Here is a 12455-nt window from a genome sequence, read left to right on the forward strand (position 1 = left end):
TGTGGTGGGTAGGCTGAAGTTGAGGGCGTTGGTCCATCATTGCTCTGATACCTTTGCCCAACTGCACCGTGTTGAGCTGGCGGCGGGGATGTTGGGGGGCTCCTAGATGAAGTGGACGCAGTGGTGGTTGATCCAGCTGAGCCGCTCGGTGTGGGTGCTTTTTACTCTGTTGCTGACTGAGAACATAGGGTTGAGCGTGTGTCCTGCGGTGTGAGTGGGGTCAGACCAGCTGTTTGTTAGAAGTTGGCCATACTTTCTAGGAGTTCGACCGTGTTTTGGTGTCTGTGTTCTCAAGGTGTAAGTTGAGGTCTCCTAGGAAGATATCGAGGTTAGAGTCAATGGTGATAGGAGGGATGAAGTTGGGGATGGCCTTGCAGAAGGCAGGGTGGGGTCCTGGAGGGCTGGAGACGAGGGTACCTCTGATGGTGGTTTTGCAATTTGTTCGGTGTTGGAAGTTGACGTGCTCCATGAAGAGAATGGAGCCATCTGTGATGGTAGAGCATTCGAGTTTCTCTTTGGAATATTGTTGCAGAGATCTTGCCAGCCGATCTGGTGGAATTTCATGCCAACCTGTTGCAGACTATTCAGGGCTACCAGGATATGGACAAAAATGTCATACGGTCAGGACTAGACATTACTGACAGTTTAGGCGAAGCAGTCGGGTGTATCGTAGTTCTCTTGCGCCATATATAGATGAGATTTACGGGTTACCAGTGGCATTCAGTTGTCACTCATGGATATATATTTTAACGGGTTTTGCCTATTAAGCAAGAGAGCGAATTCCACCCTCAAGCGCTTTAAAGAAGGCAGAGCCACAGCACAGCCTCTCAATGCATGCAAGGCAGTATCCCCAACTGTTAAGATCTGTTGAGATGGGCACTTTGCCCAATCCTTCTACAGGCCTAATCTGATTGTGACTCCTAGCCCAGATTCCTTACCTTAGAGTTATCCTCAAGCGTCTCCAAGGCTGCTCTGGTTTGGAAACTCTTTTGGTCTGGAGTTCAGGCCTCCTATATGCCTTTCTGTCCATACCACTCCTGCCCATAGTTCTCAAGAAGATCAGTAACGGCTAGGCTCAAGTCATCCTTGTGACTCTTGACTGGCCTCGGAGGGTATGGTATACTGAGCTGTTGAGCATAATCATTAGTCCTCCACTCAGGCTACACCTTCGGGAGGATCTTCTGTCGCAGCAAGAGGGAAGGATTCTCCACCCGAACCGGTCAGCACTCTGCCGTCCTTGGAGATAGAGCGGCGACAGTTGATTGCTTTCCGCCTCAAGTCTGCAATGTTATTCTGGCAACCAGGCATCCTTTTACCAAAACGGTATACACCTGCCATTGGGGCAAGTTTGTGTCATGGTGTGTGCAGAAAAGAAAGTTGACACATCTTTCTGCTCAGGTTCTTCTCTTTATTCTTTCCCCTGCCTAGCAGGCCTCTGTTTTGGGCACCATAATGTTTATCTTTCTGTTTCCGCCTTTCTGAGATTGCCTGACCGGCCAGCTCTCTTCAAATCCTCTATTGTACAAAGGTTCTTGAAAGGTTTGCATCATGTTTCCTCTTTCTCCCTTTTGTCATGCCTCAGTGGTACCTTAATCTCGTCCTGACTTTCCTGATGTGCACGCCCTTTGAGTCCTTTTTCAACTGTCCTCTCCGTCTCTTTACCATTAAGATGGCCTTCCTGGTGGGAATGAGATCTACCCAGAGGGTTAGTGAGCTTCAGGCTTTGTTATCCAAGCCTCCATACCTGAACATCTACCCAGACAAGCTGGTTCTATGAACTAGAGCTTCCTTTTTACCGAAAGTCGCCACTCCCTTTCATATAGGCCAGTCCAACACTCAGCCTACTTTTTACGCTCTTCCACATCCCTGTAAGGAAGTAGAGTGACTTCGACTGGCCCCAAAAAGAGCATTGTCGTTCTACTTTAACCGCTCAAAAGAGTTCCGGATGGACAATCTACTCTTTGTGGGGTATGTCGGAGCGGAGAAGGGAAAGACTGCAGAAAAGGACCAGCTCCCGATGGATTGTGCTTTGCATTAAAATATGCTATGCATTGACCAAGAAGCTACCCCCTTGGGGTTGATGTGCTCCTTCCACCAAGGCTGCTACCACTGCATAAGCAGGCAGAATCCCAGTCCTGGACATCTGCCAGGCAGCAATGTGGGCTTCTTTGCACATGTTCACAAAAACACTAAAGCCTGGACAGTCAGACTCTAGCCATAGATTCCTTGCTGACCCACTTAATCTCCCTGCTCTGCACACAGATTTCTATGGTCTCAGCTGTTTCCCTTTCAGGGCCCTAGTTGTTTACTAAACTCACAAAAGGTATGGCAGCTAGCTATTTGGGTCACCTTCGCCCAAGGTGGTATCCCCTATCCTGTGAACAGAAAAACAAAACCCCCTGGTTTGTATTGATAGAAATGTGTTAATGTTCTTCATTCTTCTCTCCTGGCAAGGAAAGTCACAAAAATAAACTGACGTGAGTGCGCTGCCGTGGCGCATATATAGGCACCGCACAAGTCACATTCGATGACATGCGGACTTGATCAATGCCACTTACCTGCACACAGGGGTAGTGCTCATGAAAAAGTTTCTGGATCCAGTCTGATGCCTGGGGATAATTCTACGGTAAGGAGTCTACGGCTATAGAGTTTGTACTAGATAAGGCGTTACCAAAGGTAAGTAACTTGCCCTTTAGTTTGAATCATTTTACTGACCCTTCACATAGGAAAATACTGTTTTGATATCCATCCACAAGGTGAATAATATGCAGTTAGAAGTAGCCATCAGGAGAACAAGTTAGTTACCTTTGGTAAAGCTCTTGCTGGTGGATACTCTATCAAACCGCAGATTCGTTGCAGCACTCCCACATCCCCGTTTTGTGGTATGGGCTTTTTTTATCTAAAAAGATCCCAATCTAGTAATCTGTATACTTGTTTGTTGAACCTGTAGATGTGCTTCATGAAAAATTAACATCACCGCGCATGGGTGGCACTTGTATGCGGCTCAGTTTGGCCTTTGGGTAGCAGAATGTTGTTTATTTGGAGTTGCACAGCACCATCTACCGGCTCACACGGGCACTGTTTTTGAGTTTTCGGATCCAGTCTGGCACCTGGGGGAAATTCACTTGGCGCAGAATCTGTGGTTAGTGTGTCCACCAGAAAGAGTGTTACCGAAGGTAAGTAACTTGTTCGTCAACTTCTGTTCAAAGGTAATGTTTTTAGATGTCAACCTTCTGTGATAACTCCATTGAGCTCTTCTATATAAAGCTCATGTTCCTTAAATAAGAGAGCAAAGCAGCAATTGGTATGGGTTTGAAGAAACAGAAGTTCTGTTCCATGAGCGCTGTATCATTCAAAGCTGTATGAGCTCAGCATTGGACGTTATGACCAATTCTTTCCATTAGGGACAGTTATTGACCCTTTCTTTGATTTATGTTGAAGGTCACGTCATTTTTTGTAGGTAGAGTCTAGGCAAACAGACTTGGCCTCTATAGTTTTCAACATCTGATTATTTCCTGTCTACCCTGATCAATAAACCGTTATGCTTCTGCCCTTTTAGTTACCTTTGTGTAGTGCACCTGCTAATAAACCAAGTCTGTGTGTTACAACAGATTATGAACAGCGGTCTGGAAAGAAGACCCTGTTTCCCCTGATCATCACATAGGCTAACCCCTCAAAAAATCTAGTTTACTAGTATGTTCTTCCTCACAGTCACAAAGATTGTACCAAAAAAGCAAATGATGAGTGAAAGCCTCCCTAGCATCTGTAAAAATGTAGCTGTGTTATGAAATTTGCTCCTTATGTTTTGTTCCCTGAAGATATACTTGCTGGCAGTCCGTCTGAATGAAATTCATTCAATAATTTAGGATTTTATTTTTAGAAGGGCTATGTAAAGTGTCACCGTCCAAGCAATTATTTTTGCTAAACTGGTGTCTGCTCCGTGTGACCACCACTCATAAGGCTATTCTAAGGTTCCTTTGATTGAAATTAGCCATTAAGATTGACACAACACTGTACTAGAGTATTCAAGGAAGTTAGGTTTCCTGTAGATGCCTTACATGATCAAGTAAGTGGGGAAAAACAAAAATAATTATGCATGTTGGCTGTACAACAGATTTTCCCACAATGACATTCGGGAACTTGGATATGTTCTGTATAACTGACATACTTTTATTTTCCATTTCCAGTTATGCAAAACATTGCAAATTTCTTTTTAAAGTGCATACACTCTAGTAAAGTGGACATGATATCCACCGTTTTCTGCCGACCTCTAAATTTGACTCTCTTGGTACATCCATATTTGAATGATATAGGAACACAGTACAACAGAATGTCCAAATATCGGTGTTAGTGATGCAGAAGTTCATCATGTGTAGAAACATGGATGGCCTGTGTAAATGATCCAATACGCAAGTGTATTGCTGAACGTAAGTCTAGCCAATTGATTATTTTCCATCCTGAAGAAGGGCCAGCTTTAAATCAACTTCAACTTTTTATGGGCACTTAAATGTGCATGACAAAAGTGTAACGAATGAACGTTAACAATCTGAGGTTATTTTATGCTAAGAAAAATAGAAAGAGGAAAATAAAGTGCCATCTAAATGGATAAAGTTGGGCGTAAAAATTAAGGTAAACATATAGGGGCATTGCAAAAGATTAGGATTCTAGGAAAAATCCTCAAACTGGCAATCAACAGTTTTCAATAAGAGGTAGTTCTTCATGTTGGAATTTCGCTACAAAGAGTTTAGGAAGCATTCATATTCACTTGGTGATTTATCGCAAATAGGGGTGAGTTACACCAGTCAATGAAAACATTTCTCACTCTGGTCTTTGTTTCTCAGAGCTGTGCATTTTCTACTTACATCTGAAAAATTGCTTTTCATTTCGCTGGGTAAAAGTTCACTCATCAACATGGATTGTCCATAGTCGCTTAATATCAGACCGAACTTAGCACATATTTACTTATACCAAAATAGAGCTGTCTTACATGTAATCAGAATAGTTTTTGTCCTGATCCTCAATAGGCCCCTAGTCTTTTTGTCCATCGCAATGAACATCTAGCTTTTAGTTATCCGTGTAATTCTCTTGACTCCATTTAAGCCTATACCGCTGGGTGAATTGTGAGTAGAATGAGAAGCCACAACTGTGGGGTTCAAGCTCTTGCTAATTAATGTAGTTTCTCTTGGCTTATGTAGAGGGAAACTGTGATGGGCTTTGCCCCAAGATTTTGATAAGCAGTTGGGGGTTCAGGGGGAGATATGAGGTGTCAGTTGTATTGGTTGAACCCTGTAATTCTCATTTCGGCCCTAGGGGCCCGATATTAAATTCTCCTTGTTTGGTTATTTTAGTATTTTAGATGCCATAGTTTTAAAAAAAATGTTTGTACATTTTAACAAAATTAAAGAAACCTCTTCAGTTGTTTGTTACAAATGTAATTTTAAGTAGAGGCAACCTCCACCCTCTGAGAAGGAAGTCACTAGAATGATGAACTTCATGTATCGAGCGTAAGACTAAGAGGTGCTAGATTCCATATCATTCATGATTACACGTCAAGTCAATAGTCAGTCTTAAGTCTTAAAGAGCAAAGATACCTAGGGCAGGCCAGGGCACTGGAAAGTACAACAACAGAGGGCGACAGAATTGTTATCAAATTTCTCCACTCTGATCCAACAAGTCACACAATAGTCTCTTCATTGCAATCAGGAGCCATAGCTTCAAAACCCATTTGTGAGAGTTGGCTGGGGACTGTCTTTAATTTAAAGGTGATTCGTTGTTTAGCTATTAGTGGCATAGTGACAGCTAGCTTCTAGTCCATGGTAGTTATGTCCTTCAGGCCGCTAATTTCTTTCCCAAAATATATATCAGTTTTGGTCAGATCAGGTATCCCAAGACTTCCTTAACTTGGCTGAGCATGTCTATCGAGAATGTCTGTAGAATGGGGCAGGACTGCCACATATCGAGCGCATCCCCATCTTGATCATACCTCTCCCCCACACATTTTCTACTCATCTTTATACATATTTTTAGCTCTCATCTCGGTAATGTGCCATAAAGTTATGTGTTCTTATAATGTTTGCCTATTCTGTATATTCTTACAACAATTCGGGATTGCCCATCATAGTTCTTGCCACTCACCCAACTGAGCATTCCCCCTCAGAATCCTGACCCGATTTCACATGTAAGACCATTGGTTATGGGCATTCAACGTTTGCTAATGTTTGAAATAAGAGGGTAGGCTCACATGTACTAGTACTGTTATCCGCTAGGGAAAGGAACCGATGTCTTAGTTGGAAATAACACATGCTTCATATTCATCTAAATAGATCTCGTTGTTGATTTTGAAGGATTTAATGTCCTCATGCAGGAACAAATCTTTCAACATTAAGCAACCCGCTTGGTGCTGTTGAGTGGTCGTGCTACAAATTTGTCCCAGGGTAAAATCAAGTCTTATAATCTGGTATAAATGGGGAAGGAAAAGAATTAAGCCATACATTTTAATGACTTTATTCCATGTCTAGAAGGTCGAGCAGAAGATGTCTGAGATGTATCCCACCGGTGGCCTATTCCCCCTGGCAAGCCACACAACGTCCCAGGGGGGTTCTACCCAAAAGGACAGATTCCATATGAATCCAATGACTTTTCATAAGAATTAATGTCTCTCTAAGGGACTATTCGAATGGGATTCACAACTGGGTAGCTTGAGAGTATTGTGCTGTGTTAGGGAGTGCCAAACCCCCAGCCCTTTAGGCATTCTGGGTTTCCTGCTCTCCCAAAGAGTGTTTTATTTAAATATTTTTTGAATATTTTGATGGTTTTAGTGTTGCCTTTTTTCTGAGGACACTTGATGAAAATGGAATCTCACGGTCTCATTTGTTGACTACAGTATCCTGTATTTCTGCATACTTTGGTTCAACGAATTCATTTTTCAGGTGCCCTGCTTATCTGTGAACGATATTACGGGAACAAAGAGAAATTGTTACTTTGAAGGTCAACATTTTAAAAGTGACCACAAATATCCATTCCACATACTCAATAATAAGAGTGAAGGGGGAAGGAAGTGAATATATGGCAGAGAAACAATGGACCCCGTTGAATATTGTCCACCCCAGGCTCCACTCCTTGATGTTAAAGAAAAGAAATTACCAGATAAAATTTGACTGAAAGAAGACTACTGAGTGCAAACAAAAACACATTGAAGAAAATGCCTCAGTAAAAATTAAGATACACATTGGGAAGAGAGAGTTCAGAGAAAAGACACAAAAAAGTAGAGACAAAAATTGGGAATTAATAATTTTTAATTGAGTTATAGTTCTGGAGCTATTATAATATCTGTATTAGTCAAGGTGGGTTTCCCCTAGGGGACTTTTGAAGATTGGGATAGCTTTATTGGTAGATGGGGTGTAACACCTGTGTAGCAATAACATTTTTATTTAATTTGCTTCACCCCAAGTCACCCGTGGGTAGTACTGTTGCACATCAGTGTTGACTTCAGTATTTACTTAGATGTTCTAGGTGTGATATTTGAGTGGGGGTGCATCAGTTTGTTCATCTGGCATTTACGTCCTTTTGCATTAATAAAAAAAGTAGAACACATATATATACAAGAGCAGGAGTAAGTGATTTTTTTTAGTCATTAGAATCTTCATTGAAATTATGAACGCAGGAGTCCTGCTCTTGTTTTGGATCCTTGATTACCCTTAACATATGCGTATCATCTCATTTGTAAACTGGCTCTTTAAAAATAAACCCTATTTACAAGCTTCCTAGTGGTTGTTTTACTCCAAGTTCATTCACTTTTTCATTGAAATATAAGCCAGTAGACTTAAAAAATTTCCTCTGTGAAAGGTTGACTTTCTACTAAGTTTTTAAAGGAAAAATAAGAAAAAGTGGGGAATAGAACCCGAGAGACAGTAACCTCCTCACTTTAAAAAAATACCTCTTCCTTAAAGAATCAAACTAAATAATATCTATGGCTACATTTTGCTGAAACTCTTCCTCTATAGCAGAAGGGGTTCTGTAGAAGATTGTAAGGTATTTCCTTGACAGTTCAAAAAAGAAGAGATGTCGTCAGACGCCTAAGACCGAATAATAACTCTTTATCCAAAAGCAAGTTAATTATATTGTTTTTTTCATATCCCGTTGACTGGCGCACCTTTAATCCTCTTGCCAAGGATACAAGTTTGTTCAACAGCCTCATGCACTCAGTTAACTGAATTGGTATCCTGCAATGTTATTTTATTTTTGTTGTACTTACTCTTGTTCCCTCCGTACATGGTCCGAAATTCCACTGGGTGATATGCAGATTGTCACCAAAGACTATAAATAAAATGAATGTATAATAAAAATTAACTGTTCGCTAGTCACGGTCCACTATGCACCATGATAACACTAATAAAACAGACCATAGCATGGTTGATAGTGTTTTGCTTGATCACATGCTAAAAAAAGTAAATACAGTCACCTCAGGAGTATTTTCATAACCACTAATTCATTGAAAAGAAACTGCAGCAGCTCTTCTCAGAAACGCAGAGCAGCTACTCGGATATTAGTTCATTTGATTCTTCCTGCCCATAGTATTTACTGAACAAGAGAAGCTTTAATGGGTCAAACATCACTTTAAAACTTGCTTGGGTAGAAGGTGTTTGTTCGGCTGTCTACTTTATACAACACTTGTCTGCTTCTCTCATGTAATTGGCAGTGTGCAACGTTTTTGAATATCATCGAAGATGCAATGATTAAGAAACAGTTCGTTTTAACCCTTTTGCCATTCTAAGAATCCTCACTTAATTCATGAACAACATTCCCTTCTCCCTAGAAGCCGCACAACAAAAAGGAACATGAATGGTTATCAGAATAGTATGATCTGGTACCTTGTTAAAGGTTCATAGTGAAGTACCAGTCTTCTTCCTGAGCTTTGCCTCTTTGAGAATATTAAAGTTAGCCGGAGGTGAAGGTGTTCAAGGTTTATGAATTAAGTGTGGATTTTTACGATGAAGCACCAGGGTTGCAATTAAGTAACTAATTCCTGCAGATAAATAATTATTTCCTTTGGAAGAGGTCACCCAGATGTGCAATGAAGGTCTTTACATTTTCAACTCATTGAGATACTTGTGTTGTCTTGTCATTATTGTTAATACACAATTCATATCTAGCTTTTTCTTGCCCAACTGCCATTTTCGGTTGCTATTTTTTCGGCTAGCAGTGTCTGTGAGGACCAAATCACTTATGGTTCTAAACTGTACATATGTATTCACTAGCAAGGTTGCACTGTGTCCTAATTCTTTATTCATTTTCTGATGTTTTCATTTAAACCTAGCTCTTTCTCCAATTGTTATTCCCTCAGTGTTACCCCTATGCAGCTGAGGTCTCCACAGTTCCTAGAGGAGTTAAGGCCCTCGAGCTCCACCTCGAGAACAGTGCTTATGAGCTTTTTCTTAGGCTGTCACTTACAATGCTTATTACTGGTTAAAAAAAATCCACCTCCTCCATTGCTTTCTTGGAGCAAGTCTAATATTTAGTGTCCCTTGTAACATTCAGAGGCCTGTGTGCCTTCTTCCTGCTGTTCCTCACCAAAAACATGTCTAGTTTGAAGAAATTAACTGTGCTGTTGCAGGGATTTTACCACTTGACCTCTTCAGGTGGTAGTCTGTTTGACTAACAGAATCTTCAATCTTCACAACTTCTCTCTGCTGTATTCTGTTTCCTTTGGTTAGGTATAGGGGAAGAGTCCGGACCGGTTAAATAGTAGTTACATGTTCACTAATGGCCATATTATTATCTACACCTTTTCTAATTATCATACGTTTACCATTTGTTCCCTTCCGAATCCTCCCTCCACAATTGTAGCTACTTTTCATTTTCCAGCTTTCGTAAGACAGCAACTTCAGATAATTGAACTGTCTGCACAGCTGAGGGATGTGCGCTGCTGCCTTTTTTGGTCTAGTCCTGTAACTCAATGGGAGCATTTTTTAAATGGAGAGTGTATCGTGCTACTATTGGATTTGCTGTTCTAGTGCACAAGTAGCCTTGGATCTTGCTGCCCATCCAGTTCTGCGCCGTAGAAACTGTGACCTGTGTGACTACACAAGAACAGAGTAGTACATGAATTCACATTTGATTGTACATAGGAAACGCATGATCCTTTAGCCTGTTCTGTCTCACTGCAGGAAACATATGGCCCATTAGTCTGTCAGCTAACTATTCATTATATGTGTTCTGTACATGACTAAACAAAACTTCTCAATAACCTGTCATGCTTCTACCTTTGTAGAGCATATAGCAGATGAAGTGGTCGACATTCTAAATTAACTTTAGGATTAGGGGGCCAAAGTGCTGGTCAGCTGCACCTTACAGAAGCAGATATCCAAAGGTCTTCAATAGCCTTCTTAGCGATACAAATGACCAAATAGGTCCTGTACATGTCTTGGAAGCACACAGTAAGCTTTATGTATTTATCACGCTTCTATGTGTATACAGAACTCTTGAGAGCATCGTGCATTTACCTGTCTAAATGTATACAAGTGGCACAGAATTATAGGTTCTGACCCTTGTCTATATGTGCACAGGAAGGAGAAGGCACTGGTTCGTGCCTTGGAATTGAATGAATGTCAGCAGTACCCATGTACCTGCCTTTCAGTAGGAAACACAGGTCTTTCGGGAGTTGGTCATCTGTTTAATAATGTAGAGGCAGATTAGCTAATGTATGAAGCACGTTTTGAGGAGGGAATTTCAAACATTGTCTGTTAATACATCTGTGTACAGTTGTCAAGGTTGGAGACGTTTTCTGATACTGTGTGTTTTCAATAGACTGTTGCTGTAACTCTAAGTCCTGGCCGGGCGTGGCTGAAAACGGGACATGTGTTCCAGTCCACTTTCCTGGTAAATAAATGAATTTAAATGCTATGAAGGGAGGGGGGGGGAGTGTTTGCAGGTTCAGTTGCGTTAGCTTCATAAGCGTTAGCTTCATAAGCACTGTAGTCTGTTGCCAGCAAACAATGAAGTGGATCGAGTAGTTATTGTTGTGGAACATCAGGTCACCTGGTCAATGGGCTGTCTGCTCCTTTTGTACATAGCAGCAGCGCCCGTGATCAGCTGCACTTAATGTTCAGTTGGACCAGGCCCTCCACACATGATGTGGGTTGTACAAAAAGCCAGGGCCCGTGCACGCCTTGTCAAATATATTGTCCATTCTTAAGCCATTAAATTGCTGTGGCATAGATTAAGTCTGAGAATCTGAGTACATGCCCAAAACGCATATAATATTTAAGTGTTCCCTCAAAATGTTTTCTTCCTTGAAAGAAACCAAAATCAAGGGAGAAAATCGTTAACAAATTTGCCAAGGGAAAATCTTATGTTTCAATACAGAAAAATCCCCAGAAACTGCTTCCTTATGTAATGCCAATGACTATCTTTGAGGTGCACCAAATAGTTGATTCCAAGGATTAGAAGTCCGCTTCCATACTGAGATGCAGTTCAGAACCACATACAGCCTTTTTTCCAGGATCTACCCAAAGGAGATTGTTTCGATATTTGCATTGATGAAAGAGCTGTTCCATTCACTGTTTTTTCTTTAAAACCATAATACATCTGTGGCTTTGTGATAGTGGTAATTAATGTGCAGTCTATGTTGGCAACATATTCAGTTCCATGTAGGCGCAAAGCTTGTGGCGTTCATACTTACCTGCTTCAGTTTCCTATGTATGGAGTCGTCCAGAACAAGTGCAACAGTGTCCTCTTCCATCCTGTCGTCTTGGGGTAATATGCAGACACACCACGATAAACGGCATGACACCTGATGGCATTTGGAGTGTAGCACATATTCACGTCCTGGAGAGGGCCTGAATTCTGCTTCTCAGCCACGGTGATTGCTATGGCTTGTTGGTACTGCTAAACAGAAACAAAAGCCAGGTCCTTAATCAAAGCACCCACTCGTATGCGTATGTGCTGGTACCATCAAGTTAAGTGATTCCCACTAGGCTTAACCCTTCCAAGATATGATTTGGATAAATATACCAAAAAAGCAACAAATGCTTATTTGTTTGACCAGGAAAGGAGTAACTTTGTTATCTGAGAAAAGCTGATCAGGTAGGAAACTCTCATCTCACTGGCACCTTCCTAAGTTGTGTTTGAAGGGAATATTTCTGAGCCAGGATTTCTCTTGTGCTGGATGAACGTTTTGGCATGGATGGCATGGGAAGGGCATAATGGTACTGCTCATCCATCAAGCAATTCAGAGCTAAGAACAGATGTAACCTGCTGAAGCACAAATTGCCTAGTGCAGTGTAATAAATTCTTGACAGACTGCGTAAACTGAGTTGGTTACCTTCAAACGGAGACTTCTAGCTGCAGTTTCCTCACCTTTTGAATAGTTTCCAGGCATCAGACTGGATCTTAAAACCTTTCAGCAGTACCACTGCGAGCCGGATGGTTGCATCTTGCTGCTCTGCACTGATGCT

At 41.4% G+C, this 12455-nt stretch overlaps 1 protein-coding gene across 13 annotated transcripts in view; it reads left to right on the forward strand.

Annotated features, from left to right (window-relative positions):
* The window catches only part of RERE (arginine-glutamic acid dipeptide repeats), a 1284697-nt gene that overhangs the window by 1167626 nt on the left and 104616 nt on the right, over positions 1–12455 (forward strand). For 10 of the 13 annotated variants that reach the window (XM_086921406.1, XM_086921410.1, XM_086921408.1 and 7 more), the window contains one exon: positions 10807–10878. The exons of the other annotated variants lie outside the window; for them this stretch is intronic. In XM_086921406.1, coding sequence (XP_086777532.1) covers positions 10807–10878 — 72 coding nt within the window. The remainder of the gene's footprint in view (positions 1–10806; positions 10879–12455) is intronic. 13 annotated transcript variants of the gene reach the window in all.

The sequence above is a fragment of the Lissotriton vulgaris genome, chromosome 5 (assembly GCF_964263255.1).
Source record: "Lissotriton vulgaris chromosome 5, aLisVul1.2, whole genome shotgun sequence".
NCBI lineage: Eukaryota > Metazoa > Chordata > Amphibia > Caudata > Salamandridae > Lissotriton > Lissotriton vulgaris.